General features: G+C 43.7%; 2 protein-coding genes across 6 annotated transcripts in view; both read right to left on the reverse strand.

Annotated features, from left to right (window-relative positions):
- Positions 1-1,283: 1,283 nt before the first annotated feature.
- Positions 1,284-9,643, reverse strand: LOC135555155 (prosaposin receptor GPR37-like). The gene is made up of 2 exons (XM_064987502.1): positions 8,218-9,643; positions 1,284-3,365 (listed from the first exon to the last, which is right to left on the reverse strand). Exons 1-2 carry the CDS (start codon positions 9,274-9,276, stop codon positions 2,532-2,534), a joined length of 1,893 nt encoding a protein of 630 aa, XP_064843574.1. The 5' UTR covers positions 9,277-9,643; the 3' UTR covers positions 1,284-2,531.
- A 12,754-nt stretch (positions 9,644-22,397) lies between these two features.
- pot1 (protection of telomeres 1 homolog) overlaps positions 22,398-25,854 on the reverse strand; it is a 51,012-nt gene continuing 47,555 nt past the window's right edge. For 3 of the 5 annotated variants that reach the window (XM_064989959.1, XM_064989961.1, XM_064989957.1), the window contains 3 exons: positions 23,625-23,719; positions 23,368-23,473; positions 22,398-22,786 (listed from right to left, as the gene is read on the reverse strand). In XM_064989959.1, the coding sequence (XP_064846031.1) occupies positions 22,641-22,786; positions 23,368-23,473; positions 23,625-23,719 (347 nt within the window). In that variant the 3' untranslated portion in view covers positions 22,398-22,640. Of the gene's footprint in view, positions 22,787-23,367; positions 23,474-23,624; positions 23,720-23,749; positions 25,016-25,854 lie in introns of those variants that run through there. The other 2 variants (XM_064989960.1, XM_064989962.1) reach the window with 2 other exon arrangements.

Consider the following 25,854-nt stretch of genomic DNA (forward strand, 5'->3'; position numbering starts at 1 on the left):
AATACTTATTTTCCCGGTTTCCAAATAAATACACTATTCCAGTCTTTTTGTCCAAATAGGTTTAGCCAAACGTTGAACAACGATGTCTCATTTCTGGTAATATGTTGGCCTGTAAAATGTGTTGTTGTTCAATGGCCCTCAGCTACAGCATTATCCTAACAGTCAGAGTGAACTCTATGGAGCCTTTTACTTCCTGTGAAGAGAAGAAAAGTGTAGTCACTATGCATAATCCCATCAGGAACAGAGGGAGTGATTGAAAATGAAAGACGGGCTCAGAAGCACTGTGGGAGGACAGTGTTGTGAGGAGAATAAGCCGTTGTGTTCCATAACAAGACCGGATCTGACAGCCAAATGATTTGGGGACATCATGGGTCTATATACGGCAGATGAAAGTCGTACACCATTTTGTTGCACTGTGTATGGACGTGATGGCAGCCATGTTGTTTTGCTACTGTAGTATCGCAGGCAGGCAATATCTTCACAATCTATTACAAATCAGGACCAGGAAGCCATAAAACAGCATCATTCTGTTAAACAGAGACAATGCAATTTTGCCTAAAATATGTGTCCATCTATGCCGTTCCTATCAGCGCAGATGTTACTTGATCGCAAACATGTTGTAAGCTTGACATTCAAGTCAAGCATGTTCCAGAAATGTTTTAAGGACACCGTTTTCAATAGAAATGTTCTTAGACTGTCTAGAAAACTGGACGACTATACAGAACATTGAAGGAAGGCTGAACTGAACCAACCAGAAACATGGTTAGCAGTTAGCAAGGCTCACGTCTGAAATGAACTCCTGAGAGCCAACAACCGACCATCTCCATGGAAATGCATGATTCGCACCATACCCTAGTTAAGTCCAATACTATGAACCCTTCTTCTCTACCCACCCTACCATCTGATCTAACTCCCTGCCACTCGGCCGACCATGACGTCATGGAGACAGCTGAGAAGCAGATTCCTGAGGTTGCCGTGGCGACGGGTAGTGAAACAAGGGTTACTGTGTACTCTGGGGAGTGGGTAGTGATGTCACAATGGCCAGATGAGAAACTCCCCCTCTGAGAGCTAACTGGCCATTCTCAGGAAAGCACACTCCTCTTCTCCATCTGGAGAATATTATCACATATGTTTAGTTCCCAAGACAAAATGATGAGGTAGATTTATTATCCATAGTTAACATTTTTGGAAGAAGGTATGTTAGTCCCTAAATAGTAAGTGGATTGTTTATTCCATATATGAAGATATTGACATTTTGAGGGTCAAAGAAACATTCAATCAAATTCTGTGTTCTTTTTTTATTAAAGTGAGCAACAACAACAAAAAAGACCACTCCAGTAACTTTACTGACTGACTGAAGTGTATCGTACAGTTTTCTGCTATCAAATACAGAGTGCATAATATACTTACATAGCAAGGGAGCTAGGCATAACTTTGACCTGATTCACAAGAATCACCATTATAAGCTAAACACAATACAGTACGATCAGCCATTTTCAATATATTACTTTCCATTTGACACAGACTCTCTGTGGAAGCAGAAAAAGAACATTATGACCCACCCCAAAAAATAATATAATAATTAAAAAGAGAAAACACTGGTGAGTTTATAATGAATTTGCTATAAATTGAATTGAACTATACATATGTATTCCTTTCCGTATGGTTTCTGTAAACAAGTGGCCACCAACCTTTGAGTGAAGATCACTTTGAGTCAAAATGGAAGCTGAGATCTACTGCTCAGATTTTTTTAAACATGACTTAGAAAACGTAACCAATTACAGCTCTGTAACAACAAGGTTTGTGCAGTAAGGCTATAGGCCCAATACATGATCAATGCTTGAATTTCCCTGACAATGTTTTTCTTCTCAGACCATTTGGAAATTCTATTTAAAAAACGTTATTCAAAATGGGAAGACTTTGCCTTCCTGGCGCTAGGGCTGCTGAATCAAGTGCATCTACATCTTACAACCTAAAAGAAATCAAAAGTAAAGTGCAACTACCGCCAACAGCGCACAACAAATAACAAAATAGGAACGCAAGGCTTTATTGTTTTTTTTTTACAGAAATGTTTGGTGACTAGGAATGCCTTGGAGATCAACCACTGTTGGTGACCACTGCTGTAAACAAAGCGTAGACAGACAGTATAGTACGTATACAGAACTCTACCCTCAAGTAGACCAAGACACATGTCCACCAGAGTTTACGTCAATTTAATTCAAAGTCAAGTGGACATGGATTTAAAATGGGATGTGCCCTTTATCCGCATTTTCAATTCAATTCCTCAATTGACAGGATTAAAACATGAACTGATCATAACTATTAAGGGCCGGTCTCCCAGACTCAGATTAAGCCTATTCTCTGATTTACAAGCACTCTCACTGGAGATTGTCCATTGAGCATGCCTTTTATTCCAGCAGTAACCTTAACCTGGGTGTGGGGAAACCGGTCCAATTGGTTTAAAGTCCGACCTCTTGAACTCTTCACATGGCCGTTGTAACTTTCTGAAGGAGGTCATGACCTTTGACCTCTCAGCAGTGGGTCCCCACAGTGGTGTAGGAGGAGGATGCCTCCCTGTGGATGGTGCTGAAGGGCGACAGCTCCAGGTCGGTGGTGGTGCACTCGTGCTCGTTCTCCTCGCTGGTGGTGGCGGTGGTGGAAGACCTGGGAGGGCCGCACTCGTTACAGCAGCAGCAGCAGCAGTCCAGGAAGGCCCGGCTGAAGGGCTGGTACAGGCAAAACAGCAGGACGGGTGTCACCGCTGACTTACAGAACAACAGCAGCTGGCTGACCAGGTGGAGAATGTCCAGGGTCCGTCTGGGCACACCCGCTGCCATGTAGACAGTGACGATGTTGCAGATGTTCTCAGGGATAATGCAGAAGCCGTAGAGGATGGCCAACGCCACAACCGTGCAGTTCATCTGGTTCTCCAGCTGGAGCTGCTTCTTGTTGCCACGCACACAGGCCCGCTCGGCCTGCTGGATTTTACGGGCAGTTACCAGGGAGCTGCCGATGGTGAACAGCGTTGGCAGGCAGAAGTAGCAGCCAAAATACCACCAGAGGCGGGCTCCGTCGTAGGTCAGGCCCAGCACATAGAGCGTGTCGGGGAGGTCGGTGGAGATACGAACCACACAGCGCTGGCAGGGCATCACATCCGGAGGCTCGCCATCTTCAGTGACCAGCTGGTGGATCAGGAGCTCTGGCAGGGCCAATAGGAGAGCCCCGATCCAGATAACGGCCAGCTTGGCGGCCGTGGAGGCGCAGTTTTCAATCATCTCGTAATACATCTGGGCGTTGGTGGCGGCGCGAAGGCGGTCAATGCACAAAGCACACAGGGTGAAGGTGGTGACCCCGAGGGAAGAGACCTGGAAGGACAAAGAAAAGAGAGGAGGAAGTCAGACACTACTGTATGCAGTTGATGTGTTATTACTGCACATTAACATTAAAAATGAAGAACTTTGACAGAACTTTGATGGAAACAAGTATAGACTGTATCCAGGCCCTAGGCTTAACACACAATAGAGGAGACTAATCCTAATTGCAATGCACCTTGGAAAGTCTGGATGATATACCAAGGCCCCAGAGTCATCTTGTTCTCTGAAAAGACAGAATGAATGTGTCCACTGTACACTATGCGTGTTCAAAACACAGTTTAGAACAATTTTCATGTGACAATGGTACATACTGGATGTCAACAGGTTTAGAGCGGGACAGCTATGTTACTTACTGCACACGAGTTCTCAATGTCCATACTGAGATGCTTGAAAGTAGCCATGAGTAATGAGTTATGTGTGATACTTTAAAGAATGGGAAGACTACATTTGGGCGCCAAACAGTGGAACTTTAGACTTTCTAATTATATCAAATTATAATATTGATGACTGTATAACATAATAAGGTGCACAGTATACCATGTGCAAGGGAGCCCATGACACAGAGAGAGCGAGAGAGATTGTGGAAAGAGTTTGATTTATATGCTAGGTCTTGTGACTCCCTCAGGGGGTTCTATTTATTGGGATTCGTTGATATGAACAGGTTTAAAATGAACTTGTCTGTGCCTGGAGGGGGGTATGAGAAAACATGTTTATCACAACAACGTGTGGACACCACCAAATATCCTTGCTATGTGTCATGACACACAAGGAATGCTTTGTCTCTAGTATCTTTCCTTCTATATGCTCGGTCAGCTTAAGTTGGAAATGTACTGCTGAGTAATTGTACATACGTAGCCAGTAATTTCATCACAGCTTTGATCAAATCTGTTAAAACACACCACCACTCCAGAGGCGCCAGCTAAAATTGGCCACAAACAGTTGCATTCATGAGTTTTACTGACAAATGTCAATAAAAAAACAAGGTCAGCCAAAGCAAAAAGCTGATACTTTTTTAAATGTATATGAATGCTGTACAGAAATGGTTTGTTTAGTGGGAAATGAATATCCAACTAGTCGGTGACAACTGTGTGGTTTGTGACAGCAACTATGTGAGCTTATTACAGTATTATAGACACTATGTCCTGGGATTGCCTATGATTTTTGTAGAAGTCCCCTTACCTTGTAGCAGACCCCTTACATTCCTACGACCTATCTAGCTTGTGAGAAATCAAGAAGAGAGAGGGAGTGAGAGAGAGAAAAGAGGGAGGGAGCGATAGAGAGAGAATATATGAAGGGAGAGAGAGAGAAGAGCAAGGAATAGATGGAGAGAGAAGATAGGGAGAGATGGAGAGAGAAGAGTAAGGGAAAGATTAAGAGAGAGGGAGAGATGGAGAGCGAGAGAAAAGAGAGAGGGAGAGAGAGAGAGTATTGTCAAGACAAAGCGCTCTCAGCAAATACCATCATCGTCAACGTGACAGCTATCCTCTAGAGCTGTGTCAACAGTGGCGGGCAGGCCTTGTCTAACTAACCTTTCACCTTGGTGTCCATAATGACAAAATGTCATGTGACAGAGCACTTAGTTGCCACAGGAGCCATTAGAATTAATTGCCCCACTGTTTGTGTAGTCATGCTCCATTAATTGCTTGATTAGCGAGTCGCTTACCATAACGAGGATGCGTCTGCCGCTATCCATTTAATGTTCTTACCACGGAGGCTGGCTACTCAAAGAGACTCAAAGTGCTATGTTTGGGACTGTGGTTTTAAAATGGCCTACAGGTCATGTTGGCATAGAATGGGACTTACAAACACAATGACAATCACTGCCTGCCACTAAGCAGCTTACAGACTAGCGCTGGCAGTTTATACAGCATCACTCATACAGATTGTCTGGGTCGTTTTGAGTTTGTTTATTTGTCTTGGGGTCATTGTGTATGCCTATATACTGACTGTACAAAACATTAAGAACACCTTCCTAATATCCCCCCCCCCCGTTTGCCCTCAGAACAGCCTCAATTCGTTGGGGCATGGACTCTACAAGGTGTCGAAAGCGTTCCGCAGGGATGCTGGCCCATGTTGACTCAATACTTCCTAACTTGTGTCAAGTTGGCTGGATGTCCTTCGGTGGTGGACCATTCTTGATAGACACAGGAAACTGTTTAGCGTGAAAAACCCAGCAACGTTGCAGTTCTTGACACAAATCAGCGCACCTGGCACCTACTACCATACCTTGCCCATTCACCCTCTGATTGGCACACATACACAATCCATGCCTCAATTGTCTCAAGGCTTAGAAATCCTTCTTTAAACTGTCTCCTCCCCTTCATCTACACTGATTGAAGTGGATTTAACAAGTGACATTAATAAGGGTTCATAGCTTTCACCTGGTCAGTCTATGAAAGGGAAAGAGCAGGTGTTCATAATGTTTTGTACACTCAGTCTATGTGCCCGGACAGATGAACTGTGCCACCTGGAGAAGGCTTTTTATCTAGATCATTTCCTCTTCCAAAAGGAGTGTGCTTCCTTCTTAATGAACAGAATTGAGTTTCTTCCGGGTGAATACTTCACACATTTCCCATGAAAGGCACTCAGGACCGACAGTATGATAGTGAACCACAGCAAAACTATGTCATCTATCTTACATTAAGTACTTTTCCACAACAGAGGGAACAGACAGACTGCTAAAAGCTGGAGCTGAACTAAAGAGGTCTGCAAAAGAGTGGAGGATTGGACTCCATAAAGCACAGAGACAGGTACACCCAGCCCTAGGATGTTGGACTTGTGGAGATCTGAAAAGATGGGATAGGTGTAAGCAATAGTAAAAACTGCACATAGACTATCAGAGGGCAAGGTGGGTCTGTCAACGTGTTGATTATACTTAATCCAATCAATTCAGATCTTTGTTCATTTCCATTGACACTACTTTCACCAAGAAGGCTCAGTTGTTGAGCAGCATAGGTTTTACACTGTGACCTCAGACTGTATAAGGTGTTCCAAGTTCTTGGGCTGCATAACATCTATGTTAGTGCTATCCGGATTCCTTGGGACGCCCCTACCCTTACCCCGTCCCTACCTTGACATTGGGACATCACAAGGATCTCGTTTAGACTTTTCCATATCATCTAGATTCTTGGGTGTTGTCCCTAGCTGCACCTGGGTCTGGTGGGTTTCCTTTTAGACAGTATGTGATATAACCAGCTAATCTGTAGTTTTTTCTTATGAGGCTCAGTTCTATGATGTGTGGTGTGTCAGATTACACCAACACACCAATCACCATTTACTGCATTTACACAGCAAGCGGAACAGAGCTCAGCCTTCTCCAACTCCGTTCAGGAGAGATAGTGGGTTTGCAGGCTTTTGTTCCAGTCCAGCGCTAATACACCTGATTCAGCTCATTTTGGTCTAGGTTAACGACCATGATTGGTTGATTATTTGAAACAGGTGCGTTAGTGGTTGGCTGAAAAAAAACCTCAGTTTCTCTCAAGGACCTGTGTTGACGATGCCTGTAAACTGGGTACAAACTGATCACTGTCTGAATAGACCCCAGGGGCAATAATAGATTTTCTTTTCAGAATTTGGTCCTGCAACATTCAAATCACATACAGTATATGACATTCAGTATGTAGTACAAGTGTGTTAATACAAACTCTTCAGTTGGCAATACTATGGCTACAAAATATAGACTTTACTGTATGGTTAGCGTTCTGTAACTCTGGAAAGCATGTTATTTTAAAGGACTATCTTTTACAATAGATGGCTGACAGAAGAGCTGCCTTACAGCTGAAACAGACAGGTAAGTTGATGCAATAACGGGTGTGGGTCTGATGTAATTATTGAGGCCTAGTGAGTTTCAGACTAATGCCTTATTAGGGAAAGTAGGACTGTAACCGTATCCCTAACATAGCATAGGTCGCCTAGGGGCTTTTACCTCTGTAGCTAGAATAGTGACACCTCACCTAAAGGTTTGGAACAACAGGTTGAGGTGACATTCGGGAGAAATAAAAATCTTGACCTAGTATAGGATCCTCCAAATACTGCAAACACTTGAAGCACAGAACATTGTACGGTGTAAGAATTGACATAAAGTGAGCATCAAAAGTATTGGGACGGGACACATTTTTGTTGTTGTTGATGAGTGAGAAAGTTAGACACACAAATATCACACCCCCACAAAAATGCTAACCTCCCCTGTTATTGTAATAGTGAGAGGTTAGCATCGCTTGAGGGTATGATATTTGTGCGTCTAACTTTCTCATTCATCATTATTCATTCAGGACTATCCATAATCATGGTAGCATCCACATTCATGTAGAAGTGTTTAGAAACATTATATTCTTATTTATAATAAATGTGACTCCATTCACATCTATTGGAAACAAACTAATCTGAAAGACAACCAAAACAAACAGCCAATGCGTCCAATAAATGTGTAGTCACAAGCTTGATGTATTCATTGTGTGGTAGGAATATGGGACCAAATGCATTTTACTACTTTAATATACATGATTTCATTTGTCACAATACTTTTGGTCCCCTAAAATTGGAGGATTAAGTACAAAAAGTTATGTAATTTTTAAATGGTTCACCCGATATGGATGAAAATACCCTCAAATTAAAGATGACAGTCTGAACTTCATAGTCATTGTATCATTTCAAATCCAAAGTGCTGGAGTACAGAGCAAAAACAACAACAACAAATTGTCACTGCCCCAACACTTTTTTAGCTCACAATATGTGACAGATTTCACAAGGAAGAGATGGTTATGACAGCAGACTTTGAACACCAACTTCATCACCCAATCATAACATTCAATCAAGTAACACAATAGCTAGTGGACATTATTACCTCAATATAGGGGATGATTTTACAGGAGAACTCCCCCAACAGCCAATTCTTGGTCAGTTCATGGAAGATCACCAGGGGCAGGCAAAAAAAGATGACAACAAAATCCCATAGGGCGAGATTGGCTAGAAGAGAATTTGAAATACTTCTCATGTAGTAGTTGTGGCACACAATGCACATGATTGCTATATTCCCAATTAATCCAACAGTGAAAATGATGACCGAAATGATCATGATGGCATATGCCCCATATGATTCTGCTGTTACGGGGTAAAATGGGTTTTTTACATCTTTTCTCCTAGTTTGAGGATTGAGAGGAATCAGTGGGGTATAGTCCTGGAGGTCTGGCAAAGTGAACTGTTCATAATCAGTGGCATGAAATGGCATGTCTGTTGACTGGTTCTGGGCCATAGGTTTCGGCAGCGGTTCCCACGTGGCCAGCGGTGTGTCCAAAGACGCATCTGACAGCAAGGTTGTCTCGCTTATTAACTTCCCTTTTTTACTGCCATCCTTCGCATTTCTTCTCCGACGGTCGACACTTGCTCTTTTGTGTATGCAGATCCGATTGTGCTCGCCACGGTGGTGTCCTCCTCGCTTATGTCTCGTGGAGGGCTTTAAATTAATGTATACACCATCTCGTGTTTCCATGGCTGCATGTTTCTCCGTGTCCAACTTTTCTTCCATCAGCCTTTTTGACTCGCCTTCCTCGGGTAACCAAATGGGTTCTGTTCCATTTGACGAATTGCTTTTGCGCATTGTTATTTCATTCATACCCCTTTTCGTATTGAATGAAGTCACATTTATGTTATCCATCCATGTCCTAACCACATCCCTGGAGGATGAACTTGGAGTACGCACCCTTTTATTGTCAATTTCGTTGATAACTCTGCCATACGCCGAGTGCCATCTCTGACTATCACTATTGGTTTTGTGTAGATTCCCGATAGTGACGGCGGTTTCATAATGTCTAGGAATCATATTTGTCTTCTCCCCGTGTATTTGCGAGAACACATTCTCGCTCCAAAGTGAGAAACACAGTAATCTTAAGAGTAGTACCAGCATTGTTTATTCTAAAACAGGCAACAATAGTATATTCTATTCCAAATGTATTTATCCATGGATGATTACCACATCGGAGAGACGACAGAAATAAAGCCAAACCTTCATTCCATAGTTGTCAACACCACTTCGAATTAAATAAAGTGCACTTGGCAATTGACAGGTGCGTCTCCGAAATGCGACAAAGTAAAGTTCAACAACGGTTGTTTTCTCACCATGTGAAGTACGGTATGTTTGAATTTCGTCTGTGCCTCTGAATATATAACAGATTGTAAAAAGGTTAAATGGACACAAGATTGCATTTCCTATTCAAAAGCATTTGCTTCTATGTCCGAAAAGCGCCCTGGGCGGTTATTACTGGTACCCACAATCCGGGCGCCCAGAGTCGGAGGGGAGTGCGTATTGTTGGGAATGTGCCAAGCTCCGTCTGGAGCTGCACACGTGAGCCTCACGGAGAGAAGAGACGGGCTCCCCTGGCGGCTAAACCGGATCTGTTCAACTAAATCAGCCAGCATCACTCAACCATGTCAGACAATGTTTCTCCTTGAAATACTGAAGTAGCCTACAAAATGTTTCTTGTTTTACTGGAGGTTTATCTCTGTTGAGAACCGAGAGGGCATTTTTTGTGCAACTTTCCAACAACATGATTCACTGCAACTAGACGTTTTGGTTCAGCGTGGTGGCATGTTGTACAAGGACTACTGTACACATCAATGGATATGGCCTGGACTGCAGGACCACAACGTGTGAGGCGCTCGGTTCATGGACGCAAGCACTCATTGTCTTTTTGTGAAACACTTTTGGGGTCCATGCTTTCAGCAATTCCAAACACACCAGCATACTAGTCTATAGGCTATTGATTAATTTACCATTTTACCGCCACATTCAGTGGACAGGAGTTAAAGTAACTGTCCGGGTTTCCAGATTTCTAGGAAATATATCCTAGAATTAATTACAATATGAGTGAAATAGTTTCCTTAAAAAAAAAACAGTAATTAATTATGTTCATCTTTTTTGTGTTGGAATAGTTTGGGGGTACCCCAATAACAGAATGGTGTGGCCATATGCAGTTGATAAAAATATTTATGCTAGTAATCCGCTGATTGGCCAGATCATCCTCCTCGGGAGTATGACATCATACTCTGTGAGAAAATAGCAAGCATTAGTTGTGGCTGCTTTGGATGATGTATTGATGTTTCTATCTTCTTGCCCTTCGTGTAGTCTATGCCCAATAATGTTTATACCATGTATCGTGTGTTGATACCATGGTGTGTTCCATTTGCACAACAGCATGTGAAATGTACTGTCAATCAGTGTTGCTTCCAAAGTGGACAGTTTGATTTCACAGAAGTGTGATTGACTTGGAGTTACATTGTGTTGTTTAAGTGTTCCCTTTATTTTTTTGAGCAGTGTATATATATATATATATATATATATATATATATACTTTAAAAAAAATCCCCCTGTCCCCGCAGGAGGCATTTTGCATTTTGGGAGGCCCTCATTGTAAATAAGAATTTGTTCTTAACGTAAGTGGCCTAATTCAATAAAAGTTAAATAAAATAAAACAAAAAAAGTCTGTTTGAGATACAAATGAGGTGAGGTTTTTGATGTGTTTTTTTCCTCTAATTTATGCTTTGGCCACAAACATGAGTATAGGATAAGTCAACAAAATTATGTGGGAATGAGTTAATTTGCAATTAGGGGGCACTATTTTTATTTTTGGAAAAATAACGTTCCCAAAGTAAACCGCCTATTTCTCAGGACCAGATGCTAGAATATGCATATAATTGACAGCTTAGGATAGAAAACACTCCAAAGTTTCCAAAACTGTCAAAATATTGCCTGTGAGTATAACAGAATTGATATTGCAGGCGAAACCCTGAGGAAAATCCAATCAGGAAGTGCCTCTTATTTTGAAACCGTTGTGTTCCTATGCACCCCTATTGGCCATTGAAAGGGATATCAACGATATTTTTCTACGTATTCCTGAAGGTGTCTACAGCATTTTGACATAGTTCCACACCTTTATGTTGAAGAATGAACGTAAACGACTACATTGCGTAAGTGGCCAGCTGAGGGCTCTCAGTGATTCTTGTGTAAAAGACAGAGGTAGTCATTTTTCCTCTCGCTCCTACTGAAAAGCCAATTGTCCCGGTTGATATATTATCTAATAGATATTTGAAAAACACCTTGAGGATTTAAAAAACGTTTGCCATGTTTCTGTCGATATTATGGACATAATTTGGATTTTTTTTTGCTGTTGTCGTGACCGCTATTTCCGGTGGATTTCTCGACATAATGTGACCAACAAAAGGAGGTATTTGGGGTATAAAAATAATCTTTATGGAACAAAAGGAACATTTGCTGTCTAACTGGGAGTCTCGTCAGTGAAAACATCCGAAGATCATCAAAGGTAAACGGTTAATTTGATTGCTTTTCTGATTTTCGTGACGCTAGGCTATCGATAAACTTACGCTTGTCTTGCTTTGGCTGTAAAGCATCATTTCAAAATCTGAGATGACAGAGTGATTAACAAAAGGCTAAGCTGTGTTTCACTATATTTCACTTGTGATTTTATGAATATGAATATTTTCTAGTAATTGTTTTGGATTGTTGCGCTATGCTAATTAGTGTAGTTGATGACAATTCTCCCGGATCCGGGATGTGTAGTTTAGGATATTAACTTTTGAAAGTGAGATTTCACCTCCCGAGTGGCGCAGTGGTCTAAGGCACTGCATCGCAGTGCCACTAGAGGTCCTGCTTTGAGTCCAGGCTCTGTCGCAGTCGGCCGCGACCGAGAAACCCATGGTGCAGCACGCAATTGGCCCAGCGTTGTCCGGCTTAGGGGAGGGTTTGGCCGGCAGGGATGTTCTTGTTCCATCACGCACTAGCGACTCCTGTGGTGGGCCGGGCGCAGTGCACGCTGACACGGTCGCCAGGTGCACAGTGTTTCCTCTAACACATTGGTGTGGCTGGCTTCCGGGTTAAGTGGGCATTGTGTCAAGAAGCTGTGCGGCTTGGCTAGGTTGTGACCGTCACCTCTCCCGAGTCCGTACGGGAGTTTCAGCGATGGGACAAGACAAGACTGTAACGACCAAATTGGATACCATGAAATTGGGGAGAAAAAAAAGGTTACAAAAAAATATATAAAACAAATAGTGAGATTTCACTGGACAGTTACTTTTGTTATCTAAGTACCTGGGTCTATCATGTTATACCCAGACAAGTATAATACATGTAATCACCGTAGCTTTTACACACAGCTCATTGGCACCCCCTGGGGAAAATGGTAGCAACAACGAAAACTATTTAGGCTATAGCAAAATATGATGTGTCATTCAATATAAAAATAAACAGAAGAACATAACAGAAAATAAACAATTGACTCCAATTTAGGTTTGAGCAGTCCTGGATAAATACAATTAGAGTGTGTGATAATAGCTACATAAAGTAAAGTAGCATTAAGTTTAATTTTACAGGGACAGTGCACATTCATCAACATTACTGTAAAAGTGCCAGTCTAAGCCAACTGCAGACCGATTGCCTTGGAATAAGGGTTGTTAATAACCAATTGAAGCATGTTTGGTGAATTTTTATATCTCACTCGGAAGTTAACCAGGACTAATGGGCGTTAGGCAACACTCATTGGTGTTATTTGCTCTAATGACATCATTGATAATTGACTAATTAGTTATTCCTCTACGGGATCAGTGCCCCCCCCCGCGAGACGGTAGAGCTAACGTGCGCTAATGTGATTAGCATGACATTGTGGTGAAACACCGAAGGGGTCTCCCCTGTGTCCCTTAGACAGATGGATCAGGAAATTGAGTCCCAACAGACCCAACCTGAATCTCTGGAAAAGTGACTCATGGCCCAGAAAGGCATGGAGAAAGCCGGGATACCGAACCTTGACCCTTAACCACCAGAGGGTGGCTGGGGACATAGGAAATGGTACGCTGACCGGGCAGTGGGACGAGGCTCTGGTAGTCAAAGACCTGGAAGCCCATTGGTCTCAGGAAGACCTCACCATGCTAAACCCTAGCCTTTGGTTCATGTACGGGAGTGCTAGATCACTACTGAGTTGCCAAATCTTCCCACCAAAATGGGAAAGACTCAGCTGTGACCAGTGGAACCTAAGCAATTATGTGGCCGTAAAGGACCACTGGTTCCCTAGCGCAGACGATAAAATAGCCATTAGAAAGGCTAGGAGAGAGCCAATGTCCAAAGTGATTGGGTGTACTGAGACAGGGGAAAGTGAAACTCTGGCTGACTTCAGTAGGAAGCACAGAAGAGGAACCCAAAGAGGCCTTGGGAGGCAAAATGGGTTCAGGCTTAGGGAGCCAGGGAATCATAGACATTCTTACGGGCACACTTGTATTACCTCAGTGCCCCCCAGACCCCAGCAAAGAGGGCCTGTAAGGAATGGTCCAGACACAAAGCTATAGCTAAGATATAGGGAGAACCTCGCAGTCTTAGGACATAGACTGGCCGACTTGACCCTTGCCCCGAAAGAGCTGTAGGAGCTCTGACCCAGAATGACCCCCAGGGGAACGATGGACCTCAAAGTCGCAGGGACAAAAATAATCAAAAACATGCAAATGCCTTAATGCTCTATAAAATGCCTGGTACAATGATAACACTTATCTCTACATTAAATGCTTCTGTTGCGCTCTGCTCACACAAAGGGATGAAGTTAGAGAGCAGGTGTTGATGTGGGTGGATTTTCCCCAAGCAAACACTGGTTCCTCACGGCATGGATGATGCATACGGTACAAAACCAAGATTACGGAAATCAGACTAAAGCTGACATCAAAAAGTCCCTGCCAACCGCATTACAGCACACATCAACATCACTCCAGGCACGAGTCTTATTCATCTTGTTAATCATTTTGATCAGTGTGCCCTTGACTTAGGAGCCATTGGGCTATACACTGAGTACACAAAACATTAAGAACGCCTGCACTTTCCAATACATAGACGGGCCAGGTGAAAGCTATGATTCCTCTATTGACGTCCCTTGTTAAATCCACTTCAGTCAGCGTAGAAGAAACGGAGGAGACGGGTTAAAGGAGTTTTAAGCCTTAAGACAATTGAGACATGGATTGTGTATGTATGCCATTCAGACAGTGAATGGGCAGGACAAAAAATGAAAGTGCCTTTGAATGGAGTATGGTAGTAGGTGCCAGGCACACCGGTTTGAGCTGCTGGGTTTTTCACGCTCAACAGTTTCCTGTGTGTATCAAGAATGGTCCACCAACAAAAGAACTTCCAGCCAACTTGACACAACTGTGGGAAGCATTTGAGTCAACATTGGCCAGAATCCCTGCGGAACGCTTTCGGCACCTTGTAGAGTCCATGCCCCAACGAAGTGAGACTGTTCTGAGGGCAAAGGTGGGGTGGGAAACTCAATATCTCAATATTAGCAAGGTGTTTCTAATGTTTGATATATTCTGTGCATATTACCTGCCGTCGGCAGTGCCCGCCTGATTAAGTCCTGTATAGCAAATCAAACTCTCACAATTACATAAATCAAAAGAATGCATCCGGTAATTAGGTTCTTGGCTGTTTCAACCAATGTTTTATCTGTTTATTACAGATGCAGTGTTTCCCCTCTATTCATTTAGCAGCGGGCATTTTATTTTGATGCCATTTTATTTTTAAATGGTAAAACGTTTTCAGTGTAAACTTAAAATCAGATATAAAGTACAGTATGTACACAAGATAATGGAGCTTTTTAACAAGATCTTTGAGAACTAACAACGGCCAAATAAAAACTACAGTCGGGGAGAATCTAAAATTCCCATTGATTTTATTATGTTTGAGTCACTCAGAAAGCATTAGAACACAAAATAGCGATGGCATAATGTGTAGAACTGCAGGACACAAGGTTGAAAACAGTCAAATGTTCTCCCCACCCTGATAAAATGTGTAGAATTGCAGTGAACAAGCTTTGAAAGGAACTGCCCAGTGAAAATCCAACTTGCAATAGTTCATGTTCTGTTAACTCATACGTAAATAATGTTGTTGACCCTGTGCTATATTTGTATTCGTGGCCAAAGCAGAAGTTGGAGAATTTTGTTACCAAAATTCCAAGAACAACAAGCCTGGCCACTAACATCATTAGCCTAATAGTCAAACATGATCAAGTAATAGATTAGAAACCAAAACCTGCATGCACCCCACAGGGGCTCCATAGCGTTCATAACACATTTCACTGATACACCACCCGATGGAGCCCTAGAGCTACATGGACAATAGAACGTCACTACTAGTTCCCAGTGAACTATATCCATTTCAGCCACATTACCTCGGGCCATGAAGCCCATCATAAAACAATCGGTCACCCACAGATGAACTCCATTGAGAGTGATACGAATGTGCTTTTAGAACCCATCAGGTGCCAGTGAAATTCAAAGATAATTAAGAACTATCAGTAGGCATTGAACACAGAAATAGTAATTCTATGGTTTTGACATGACATCATTCCACCCTGAGGCGGCCCTGGGTTGAAAGTGCCTACTGTAATGATATCCAATTAAAAACGTAATATATATTCTTCTTGCTGCAATTAAGCAGATGCAAACCTTCAAATCTGTCCCTATAAAGGCTACAGAAGAAATAGTGTGATATGTAGAGCAGTGGTTCCCAAACTTTTTACAGTCCTGTACCCCTTCAAACATTCAACTTCCAGCTGTACCCCCTCTAGCACCAGGGTCAGCACACTATCAAATGTTTTTTTTTGGCGTCATTGTAATCATCCTGCCACACACACACTTTACGATACATTTATTAAACAGAAGAATGAGTGTGAGTTTGTGTCACAACCCGGCTCGTTGGAATTGACAAAGAGCTCTTATAGGACCAAGGCACAAATAATAATCATTCATTGTGCTCTTTATTTAGCCATCTTACATATAAAACCTTATATGTTCATATAAAATTCGGAATAACTCACCACAGCTTAATGAGAATGGTGTGCTAGAAACGATGCACATAACTCTGCAATGTTGTATTGGAGTCTCAGTCTAAAATAATTTTCCACACAGTCTATGCCTGTATTTCTTTTTTTTGTGCTAGTGAGGGCCGAGAATCCACTCTCACATAGGTATGTGGTTGCAAAGGGAATCTGTGTCTTAACAGCTTCCCAAGGCAGGATACTCTGAACGCAGCCCTATCCTGTCTCCTAGAGATTAACGTACTATGGTGCGAAAAGTGCAAGTCAATCCCAGAACAACAGCAAAGGACCTTGTGAAGATGCTGGAAGAAACAGGTACAAAAGTATCTATATCCACAGTAAAACAAGTCCTGTATTTATTTATTTTTTCTTTCACCTTTATTTAACCAGGTAGACTAGTTGAGAACAAGTTCTCATTTGCAACTGTGACCTGGCCAAGATAAAGCATAGCAATTTGACACATACAACAAAGCAGAGTTACACATGGAATAAACAAAAGTCAATAATACAGTAGAACAAAAGAAAAGAAAAAGTCTATATACAGTGAGTGCAAATGAGGTAAGATAAGGGAGTTAAGGCAATAAATAGGCCATGGTGGCGAAGTAATTACAATATAGCAATTAAACACTGGAATGGTAGATTCCATGATTCATGGAGTTTCCATGATTCAAATTAATCCATGCTTTTGTTACGTCTAGGTTCGACTACTGCAATGCTTTACTTTCTGGCTACCTGTATAAAGCACTAAATAAACTTCAGTTAGAGCTAAATATGGCTGCTAGAATCCTGACTAGAACCAAAGAATGTGATCATATTATTCCAGTGCTAGCCTCTCTACACTGGCTTCCTGTTAAGGCTAGGGCTAATTTCAAGGTTTTACTGCTAACCTACAAAGCATTACATGGGCTTGCTCCTACCTATCTCTCTGATTTGGTCCTGCCGTACATACCTACACGTACACTACGGTCACAAGACGCAGGCCTCCTAATTGTCCCTAGAATTTCTAAGCAAACAGTTGGCGGCAGGGCTTTCTCCTATAGAGCTCAATTTTTATGGAATGGTCTGCCTACCCACGTGAGAGATGCAAACTTGGGTTGGGCCGTGGCGGAGATCTTTGTGGGCTATACTCGGCCTTGTCTCAGGATGGTAAATTGGTGGTTGAAGATATCCCTCTAGTGGTGTGGGGGCTGTGCTTTGGCAAAGTGGGTGGGGTTATATCCTTCCTGTTTGGCCCTGTCCGGGGGTATCATCGGATGGGGCCACAGTGTCTCCTGACCCTGTCCTGTCTCAGCCTCCAGTATTTATGCTGCAGTAGTTTGTGTCGGGGGGCTAGGGTCAGTCTGTTATATCTGGAGTACGTATCCTGTCTTATCCGGTGTCCTGTGTGAATTTAAGTATGCTCTCTCTAATTCTCTCTTTCTTTCTTTCTCTCTGAGGACCTGAGCCCTAGGACCATGATGACTCCTTGCTGTCCCCAGTCCACCTGGCCGTGCTGCTGCTCCAGTTTCAACTGTTCTGCCTGTGGCTATGGAGCCCTGACCTGTTCACCAGACGTGCTAACTGTCCCAGACCTGCTGTTTTCAACTCTTTATAGACAGCAGGAGTGGTAGAGATACTTTTAATGATCGGCTATGAAAAGCCAACTGACATTTACTCCTGAGGTGCTGACTTGCTGCACCCTCGACAACTACTGTGATTATTATTATTTGACCATGCTGGTCATTTATGAACATTTGAACATCTTGGCCATGTTATGTTCTTATCTATACCCAGCACAGCCAGAAGAGGACTGGCCACCCCTCATCATTTGAGAAACCAAGGCTGTTGAGTCTGCCGATAAGAATGTGGGGATTGACAGAGTCGAAAGCCTTGGCCAGGTCGATGAATACGGCTGCACGGTAATGTCTCTTATCGATGGCGGTTATGATGTCATTTAGGACCTTGAGTGTGGCTGAGGTGCACCCATGACCAGCTCTGAAACCAGATTGCATAGCGGAGAAGGTACAGTGGGATTTGAAATGGTCGGTAATCTGTTAACTTGGCTTTCGAAGACCTTAGAAAGACAGGGTAGGATAGATATGTCTGTAGCAGTTTGGGTCTAGAGTGTCACCCCCTTTGAAGAGGGGTGTGACCGCAGCAGCTTTCCAATCTTTGGGAATCTCAGACGATATGAGAGGTTGAACAGGCTAGTAATAGGAGTTGCAACAATTTCGGCAGATAGATAATTTTAGAAATAGAGGGTCCAGATTGTCTAGCCCAGCTGAATTGTAGGGGTCCAGATTTTGCAGCTCTTTCAGAACATCAGCTATCTGGATTTGAGAAAAGGAGAAATTGTGGGGGCTTTGGCGGGTTGCTGTGGAGGGTGCCTGGCAGTTGACCGGGGTAGGGGTAGCCAGGTGGAAAGCATGGCCAGCCGTAGAGAAATGCTTATTGAAATTCTCAATTATAGTGAATTTATCGGTGGTGACAAAGCCTCAGAGCAGTGGGCAGCTGGGAGGAGGTGCTTTTATTCTCCATGGACTTTACAGTGTCCCAGAACCTTTTTGAGTTAGTACTACAGGATGCAAATTTCCATTTGAAAAAGCTAGCCTTAACTTTCCAAACTGCCTGTGTATATTTGTTCCTAACTTCCCTGAAAAGTTGCATATCATGGGGGCTATTCGATGCTAATGCAGAACGCCACAGGATGTTTTTGTGCTGGTCAAGGGCAGACAGGTCTGGAGTGAACCAAGGACTATATCCATTCCTCGTTATTTTTTTTTGAATAGGGCATGCATATTTCAGATGGTGAGGAAGGCACTTTTAAAGAATAGGCATCATCTAATGACGGGATGAGGTCAATGTCATTCCAGGATACCACGGCCAGGTCAATTAGAAAGGCCTGCTCGCATAAGTGTTTTAAGGAGCGTTTGACAGTGATGAGTGGAGGACGTTTGACCGCTGACCCATTACGGATGCAGGCAATGAGGTAGTGATCGCTGAAATCTTGATTGAAAACAGCAGAGCTATAATTGGAGGGTGAGTTAGTTAGGATGACATCTATGAGGGTGCCCGTGTTTACGGATTTGGAGTTGTACCTGGTAGTTTCATTGATAATTTGTGTGAGATTGAGGGCATCAAGCTGGGATTGTAGGTGTAGGATAGCCGGGGTGTTAAGCATGTTCCAGTTTAGGTCACCTAGTAGCACGGGCTCAGAAGATAGATGGGGGGCAATCAATTCACATATGGTATCGAGGGCACAGCTGGGGGCAGAGGGAGGTCTATAGCAAGTGGCAACAGTGAGAGACTTGTTTCTGGAAAGGTGCATTTTTAGAAGTAGAAGCTCAAATTGTTTGTGTACAGACTTTGATAGTAATACAGAACACTGCAGGCTATCTTTGCAGTAGATAGCAACACAGCCCCCTTTGGCAGTTCTATCTTGACGGAAAATGCTATAGTTAGCGATGGAGATGTCAAGGTTTTTGGTGGTTTTCCTAAGGCAGGATTCAGACACGACTAAGACATCCAGGTTGGCAGAGTGTGCTAAAGCAGTGAGTAAAACAAACTTAGGGAGGAGGCTTCTAATGTTAACATGCATGAAACCAAGGCTTTTACGGATACAGAAGTCAATAAATGAGAGCACCTGGGGAGTGGGAGTGGAGCCAGGCACTGCAGGACCTGGATTAACCTCCACATCACCAGAAGAACAGAGGAGAAGTAGGATAAGAGTACGGCTAAATGCTATACGAACTTGCAGTCTAGCACGTTCGGAACAGAGAGTAAAAAGAGCAGGTTTCTGGGCACGATAGCATAGATTCAAGGCATAGTGTAGAGACAAGGTTAAGGTAGGATGTGAGTACATTGGAGGTAAACCTAGGTATTGAGTAATGATGAAAGAGATATAGTCTCTAGAGACGTTTAAACCAGGTGATGTCATCGCATATATAGAAGGTGGAACAACATGGTTGGTTAAGGCATATTGAGCAGGGCTAGAGGCTCTACAGTGAAAGCAGGCATGCAAGCAGTTAGCAGGGGCTAGCAAGTTAGCCTTTGGGGGACATCACGATGGGGTTAAGTCTGTTTTTGCCTCTTCGTGCTTTGACGCCGATAGACCAGTCATGGAATTAGTAGGGTTCCAAGTAGCTCTAGGTTGCCGGCCTAGCAGGTTAGCAGAATGGGCCTTAAGCGGGCGTCGCGCCTTAGGGGCCTGTTGGAATCCTCGGGCTGATTATGTCGGTATTCCAGTCGTATTGGATCAGCGGGGTTCCATGCCCTGTACCGGCAGTAGAAGGGGTCTGGATATTGTAGCCCAGGAGTGAGCCGGGAGATGGTTCTAGCATGGGCTAGCCCCAGGCTAGTTGGTGCTAGCTCCGGGACGGAAACGTTAGCCAGGAGTAGTCAACCCTGGTTGAGGTATTCCAGTTCTGAGGTAAATAGTAATACGTTAGGGGAAAAAACATAAATCCACACCACATTGGGTGAGGTGTGTTGCAGGAGAGTATTTTGAAGTTGAGGTTTAGGAAAAATATTAAAAAGAACGCGAAGAAAAATATATATACACATGGGACGAGACAAGACGTCTGACTGCTACGCCATCTTGGATTCTGAAAGGACACTCAGCGAGGAAGAAGCCACTGCTCCAAAACTGCCATAAAAAAGCCAGACTACGGTTTGCAACTGCACATGGGGACAAAGGTTGTACTTTTTGGAGAAATGTTCTCTGGTCTGATCAAACAAAAATAGAACTGTTTGGCCATAATGACCATTGTTATGTTTGGAGGAAAAAGGGGGATGCTTGCAAGCCGAAAAACACCATCCCAACCGTGAATCACGGGGGTGGCAGCATCATGTTGTGGGGGTGCTTTGCTGCAGGAGGGACTGGTAAACTTCACAAAATAGATGGCCTCATGAGGAAGGAAAATTATGTGGATGTATTGAGAAGCAACAGCTCAAGACATTAGTCAGGAAGTTAAAGCTTGGTCGCAAATGGGTCTTCCAAAAATGGACAATGGCCCCAAGCATACTTCAAAAGTTGTGGCAAAATGGCTTAAGAAAAACAAAGTCAAGATATTGGAGTGGCCATCACAAAGCCCTGTCCTCAATCCAAAATAAAATTTGTGGGCAGAACTGAAAAATTGTGTGCGTGCAAGGAGGCCTTACAAACCTGACTCAGTTACACCAGCTCTGTCAGGAGGAATGGACCAAAATTCACCCAGCTTATTGTGGGAAGCTTGTGGAAGGCTACCCAAAACGTTTGACCCAAGTTAAACAATTTAAAGGCAATGCTAACAAATACTAATTGAGTGCATCTAAACTTCTGACCCATTGGGAATGTGATGAAAGAAATAAAAGCTGAAGTAAATCATTCGCTCTACTATTATTCTTAAAATAAAGTGGTGATCTTAACTAACCTAAAATGGAATTTTTACTAGGATTAAATGTCAGGAATTGTGAAACTGAGATTAAATGTACTTGGCTAAGGTGTATGTAAACTTCTGACTTCAACTGCAAGTGAACCCCAAATCAAATGTAATTCTCATCATATTTGTGCCTCTTTGATGGTCCAACGTCCCTGTCGGTTTTTCGGTGCTTTCCCAGGTAAGGGGGCAGTAGCTCTTCAGCTGCATCAGATTCACAACTGTCAGTATCCATGCTAGCTGGGCTAGCAACAAATGTAGAATTACTGATGCTAGCATTGGATCTGCTCGTGGAAGCAGAACAACTTGTGTCATCGACAGGTGTAGGTGTAGTACTGCTGGTAGTAGCAGTACTACCAGTAGAGGTGGTACGTATCTCTATGGACGCAGGCCTTACTTTTTTTTAACCATTTATCAATTTTCAAGCAAACGGAATGAGAAGCAGCTACGTTAGTCACGAAAATGTATAGCCCCGTTGGAAAATCTAAATGGACTGTTTGAAAATGTGAATCACATTTTTATTTGGCGCAGCCCCGACTGTATTGCGTGTACCCCCAGTTGGGGAATAGCTGATGTAGAGTATTCAACTCTTACCCTATGAGGCCCAGAGCCTGCTGGTTTTCTGTTCTACCAGATAATGAAGTGCACACACACCTGGTCTCAGGTCTAAACCAGTCCCTGATTAGAGGGGAACTCTAATGCAGTGGAATTGAGTTTGAGGGATGTAGACAATGAAAATGCCATGGTTAAATTCAAATTGACAATACAAATAATTTTCACAATTTATTTCTAAGAAGGGGAAAACAGAGTTTACACATACTCTCAATAAAGTATAAAACATATAAAATGTTGGTACAAAGGAGGAAATATGACAAAGGAAATGGTCAGAGACACTCACAACCAGATACATTTCAGCCAATATAATTTGTTTTATTAATTTGGAGGTACACAACTGTATACAATATTCACAAATTACTATTTGGCATATAGATGATATTTTGGTTGGTTGAATGCTATGTGTCTCTAGGCGAGGCGTGAGGGTGTATATGTGGGTTAGTGCCTCTGGTACCAGTGTGGCAGATCTGGTAGCAGGCCCGTCTCTGGCCGTTCTCCTCCACTGTGTAGGCACTGAGACACAGGTCCATCCAAGGCCTCTCCGCTGGGCACAGGAAGGGAAAGGGCACAGACAGACGTGAATACACCACACAAAACATAAATACACCACACAAACATGCACGCACACACACCAAATTGACATCCTTAAATACATATTTTAGCCTAGTCTGCTCAGGAGGACATGTGAAAACTAATTGCTGTCCAGTTACTTGCTCAATTGCTGCAGTGCATTCACGCTCTGAGGGGCCATCTGCCTGGAAGCTCATCCAGCCTCATTGCTCACTAATGGGAAACCTCTATGCGCTGTTTGTCAATGCTTCATTAGAGCCCACTGTTGATGTGGGGTTAAAATCTCTGCCCTTGAAATATTGACAAAAACATTCTCACTTCACAGGTCTATTTATGTGATAGTGATACATCCGTGGACAGTGCTGGAAGCACTGTCCAATAAGTCACTGTAGCTCAATTGGTCGAGCATGGCGCTTTCAATGCCAGGGTAGTGGGTTCAATTCCCAGACTACCCATATGTAAAAAGTATGCATGCATGACTAAGTCGGTTGGATAAAAGCATCTGCTAAATGGCATATTATTATTATTATTATTATTATTATAATAAATGATTACCCGTACTACTCCCTGGTGGGCAGAGTCTGTCCATGGTTTCCTGGACCCGGTCTTGTGCCTCCTGGTCAGCTGCTGCGTCCTCAGCTGACACGTGGAAGAAGGATTCCTGCCATAGGGTTAATGGCGTTACCAGTTAGACAACAAGAATACAACACACATAGAGCCCAAATACCCATGCAGACCTATGGGCACCAAGTTGAAAAATATTTCAATGTGTTGTGTCTGTCTTGTCTCTTCATATGGATGCCCTCACGTACTGCATCTCTCCAGAGCAGGGCCTCCAGGAAGCCGGTGCCATCCTGCAGCTCAAGCTTCATCAGTAGGCCATACTGCAGCAGCTGCACCCCGAGAGCTGGGCGAGGGAAGAGAGCCGAGAGGAGAGCCATAACATTAAAACCTCATGATTTAAGAGAGAGACCTGAGCAGAGGCAGGAGCGGACGCTAGGCGTAACTTTACAACCTAAGGAGGGAAGCCATAACATAAAACTGAGGATTGGTGGAGTAAAGAAACACAGCAGACGTAACATTAAAAGTGCCGGTGGAGAGGAGACATAAGATCAAAACAACTGAGGGTTCAGGAAAGGGGGAGGGGCCGAGTAACAAGAGGGAGATGTTTCCGGTTCCGGGTTGGAGCGAGCGGTCGCCTCTACACTTCGGTCCGCAGGTAGTATAACTTTTCATTACATTTTCATTACATTTCATTATAGTACAATGGTTTGATTTGTCTAATCTTAGCAATTTCTTCTTAGCTAGCTACATAGCCGTCTTTGTATCAAAGACAATTGCGTAATTATCGTATTTCGTCGTCCTAACGTAGTCTACACTGCTATCTGCCCAGCAGCTAGCTAAGCAGCTAGCTAACGTCCACCAGCACTGTAGAAACTATTACACTCAACTGAACGACTCGATTAGTGTAGTGTTAGCTAGCTACATAGTTGTCTTTGCTGTCTTCGTATCCAAGATAATTGTGTAGTTTAGAGTGTGTAGACTTAGAGTGATTATCTTAATTTACCGAGGTTAGCTAGCCAGCTATTTGTCGTCCTTACGTAGGAGATACTGCTAGCTAGCTAGCCAACAGCTAGCCAACCTCTACCGAATAGAACTTCAACTACCCGGTCAACATTCCGCTTCGCTCCACAGGTAGTATCACATTTTCATTTCACTTCATTACAGTACAACGGTTTGATTTGTTTGATCGTACTCCAGCAGTACTGTATCATTTCAATCATTTTAGTCAATAAGATTCTTGCTACGTAAGCTTAACTTTCTGAACATTCGAGACGTGTAGTCCACTTGTCATTCCAATCTCCTTTGCATTAGCGTAGCCTCTTCTGTAGCCTGTCAACTATGTGTCTATCTATCCCTGTTCTCTCCTCTCTGCACAGACCATACAAACGCTCCACACCGCGTGGCCGCGGCCACCCTAATCTGGTGGTCCCAGCGCGCACGACCCACGTGGAGTTCCAGGTCTCCGGTAGCCTCTGGAACTGCCGGTCTGCGGCCAACAAGGCAGAGTTCATCTCAGCCTATGCCTCCCTCCTGTCCCTCGACTTCTTGGCACTGACGGAAACATGGATCACCACAGATAACACTGCTACTCCTACTGCTCTCTCTTCGTCCGCCCACGTGTTCTCGCACACCCCGAGAGCTTCTGGTCAGCGGGGTGGTGGCACCGGGATCCTCATCTCTCCCAAGTGGTCATTCTCTCTTTCTCCCCTTACCCATCTGTCTATCGCCTCCTTTGAATTCCATGCTGTCACAATTACCAGCCCTTTCAAGCTTAACATCCTTATCATTTATCGCCCTCCAGGTTCCCTCGGAGAGTTCATCAATGAGCTTGATGCCTTGATAAGCTCCTTTCCTGAGGACGGCTCACCTCTCACAGTCCTGGGCGACTTTAACCTCCCCACGTCTACCTTTGACTCATTCCTCTCTGCCTCCTCCTTTCCACTCCTCTCCTCTTTTGACCTCACCCTCTCACCTTCCCCCTACTCACAAGGCAGGCAATACGCCGACCTCATCTTTACTAGATGCTGTTCTTCCACTAACCTCATTGCAACTCCCCTCCAAGTCTCCGACCACTACCTTGTATCCTTTTCCCTCTCGCTCTCATCCAACACTTCCCACACTGCCCCTACTTGGATGGTATCGCGCCGTCCCAACCTTCGCTCTCTCTCCCCCGCTACTCTCTCCTCTTCCATCCTATCATCTCTTCCCTCTGCTCATACCTTCTCCAACCTATCTCCTGATTCTGCCTCCTCAACCCTCCTCTCTTCCCTTTCTGCATCCTTTGACTCTCTATGTCCCCTATCCTCCAGGCCGGCTCGGTCCTCCCCTCCCGCTCCGTGGCTCGACGACTCATTGCGAGCTCACAGAACAGGGCTCCGGGCAGCCGAGAGGAAATGAAGGAAAACTCGCCTCCCTGCGGACCTGGCATCCTTTCACTCCCTCCTCTCTACATTTTCCTCCTCTGTCTCTGCTGCTAAA

The sequence above is a fragment of the Oncorhynchus masou genome, chromosome 15, assembly GCF_036934945.1.
Source record: "Oncorhynchus masou masou isolate Uvic2021 chromosome 15, UVic_Omas_1.1, whole genome shotgun sequence".
In the NCBI taxonomy this organism is placed as follows: domain Eukaryota; kingdom Metazoa; phylum Chordata; class Actinopteri; order Salmoniformes; family Salmonidae; genus Oncorhynchus; species Oncorhynchus masou.

Coding starts and splice junctions, on each gene's coding strand:
- LOC135555155 (XM_064987502.1), bottom strand. CDS start 9,276: ATGCTGGTACTACTCTTAAGATTACTGTGTTTCTCACTTTGGAGCGAG. Junction 3,366..8,217: donor AAATCATCCCCTATATTGAG/GTAATAATGTCC, acceptor TTGTCCTTCCAG/GTCTCTTCCCTCGGGGTCAC.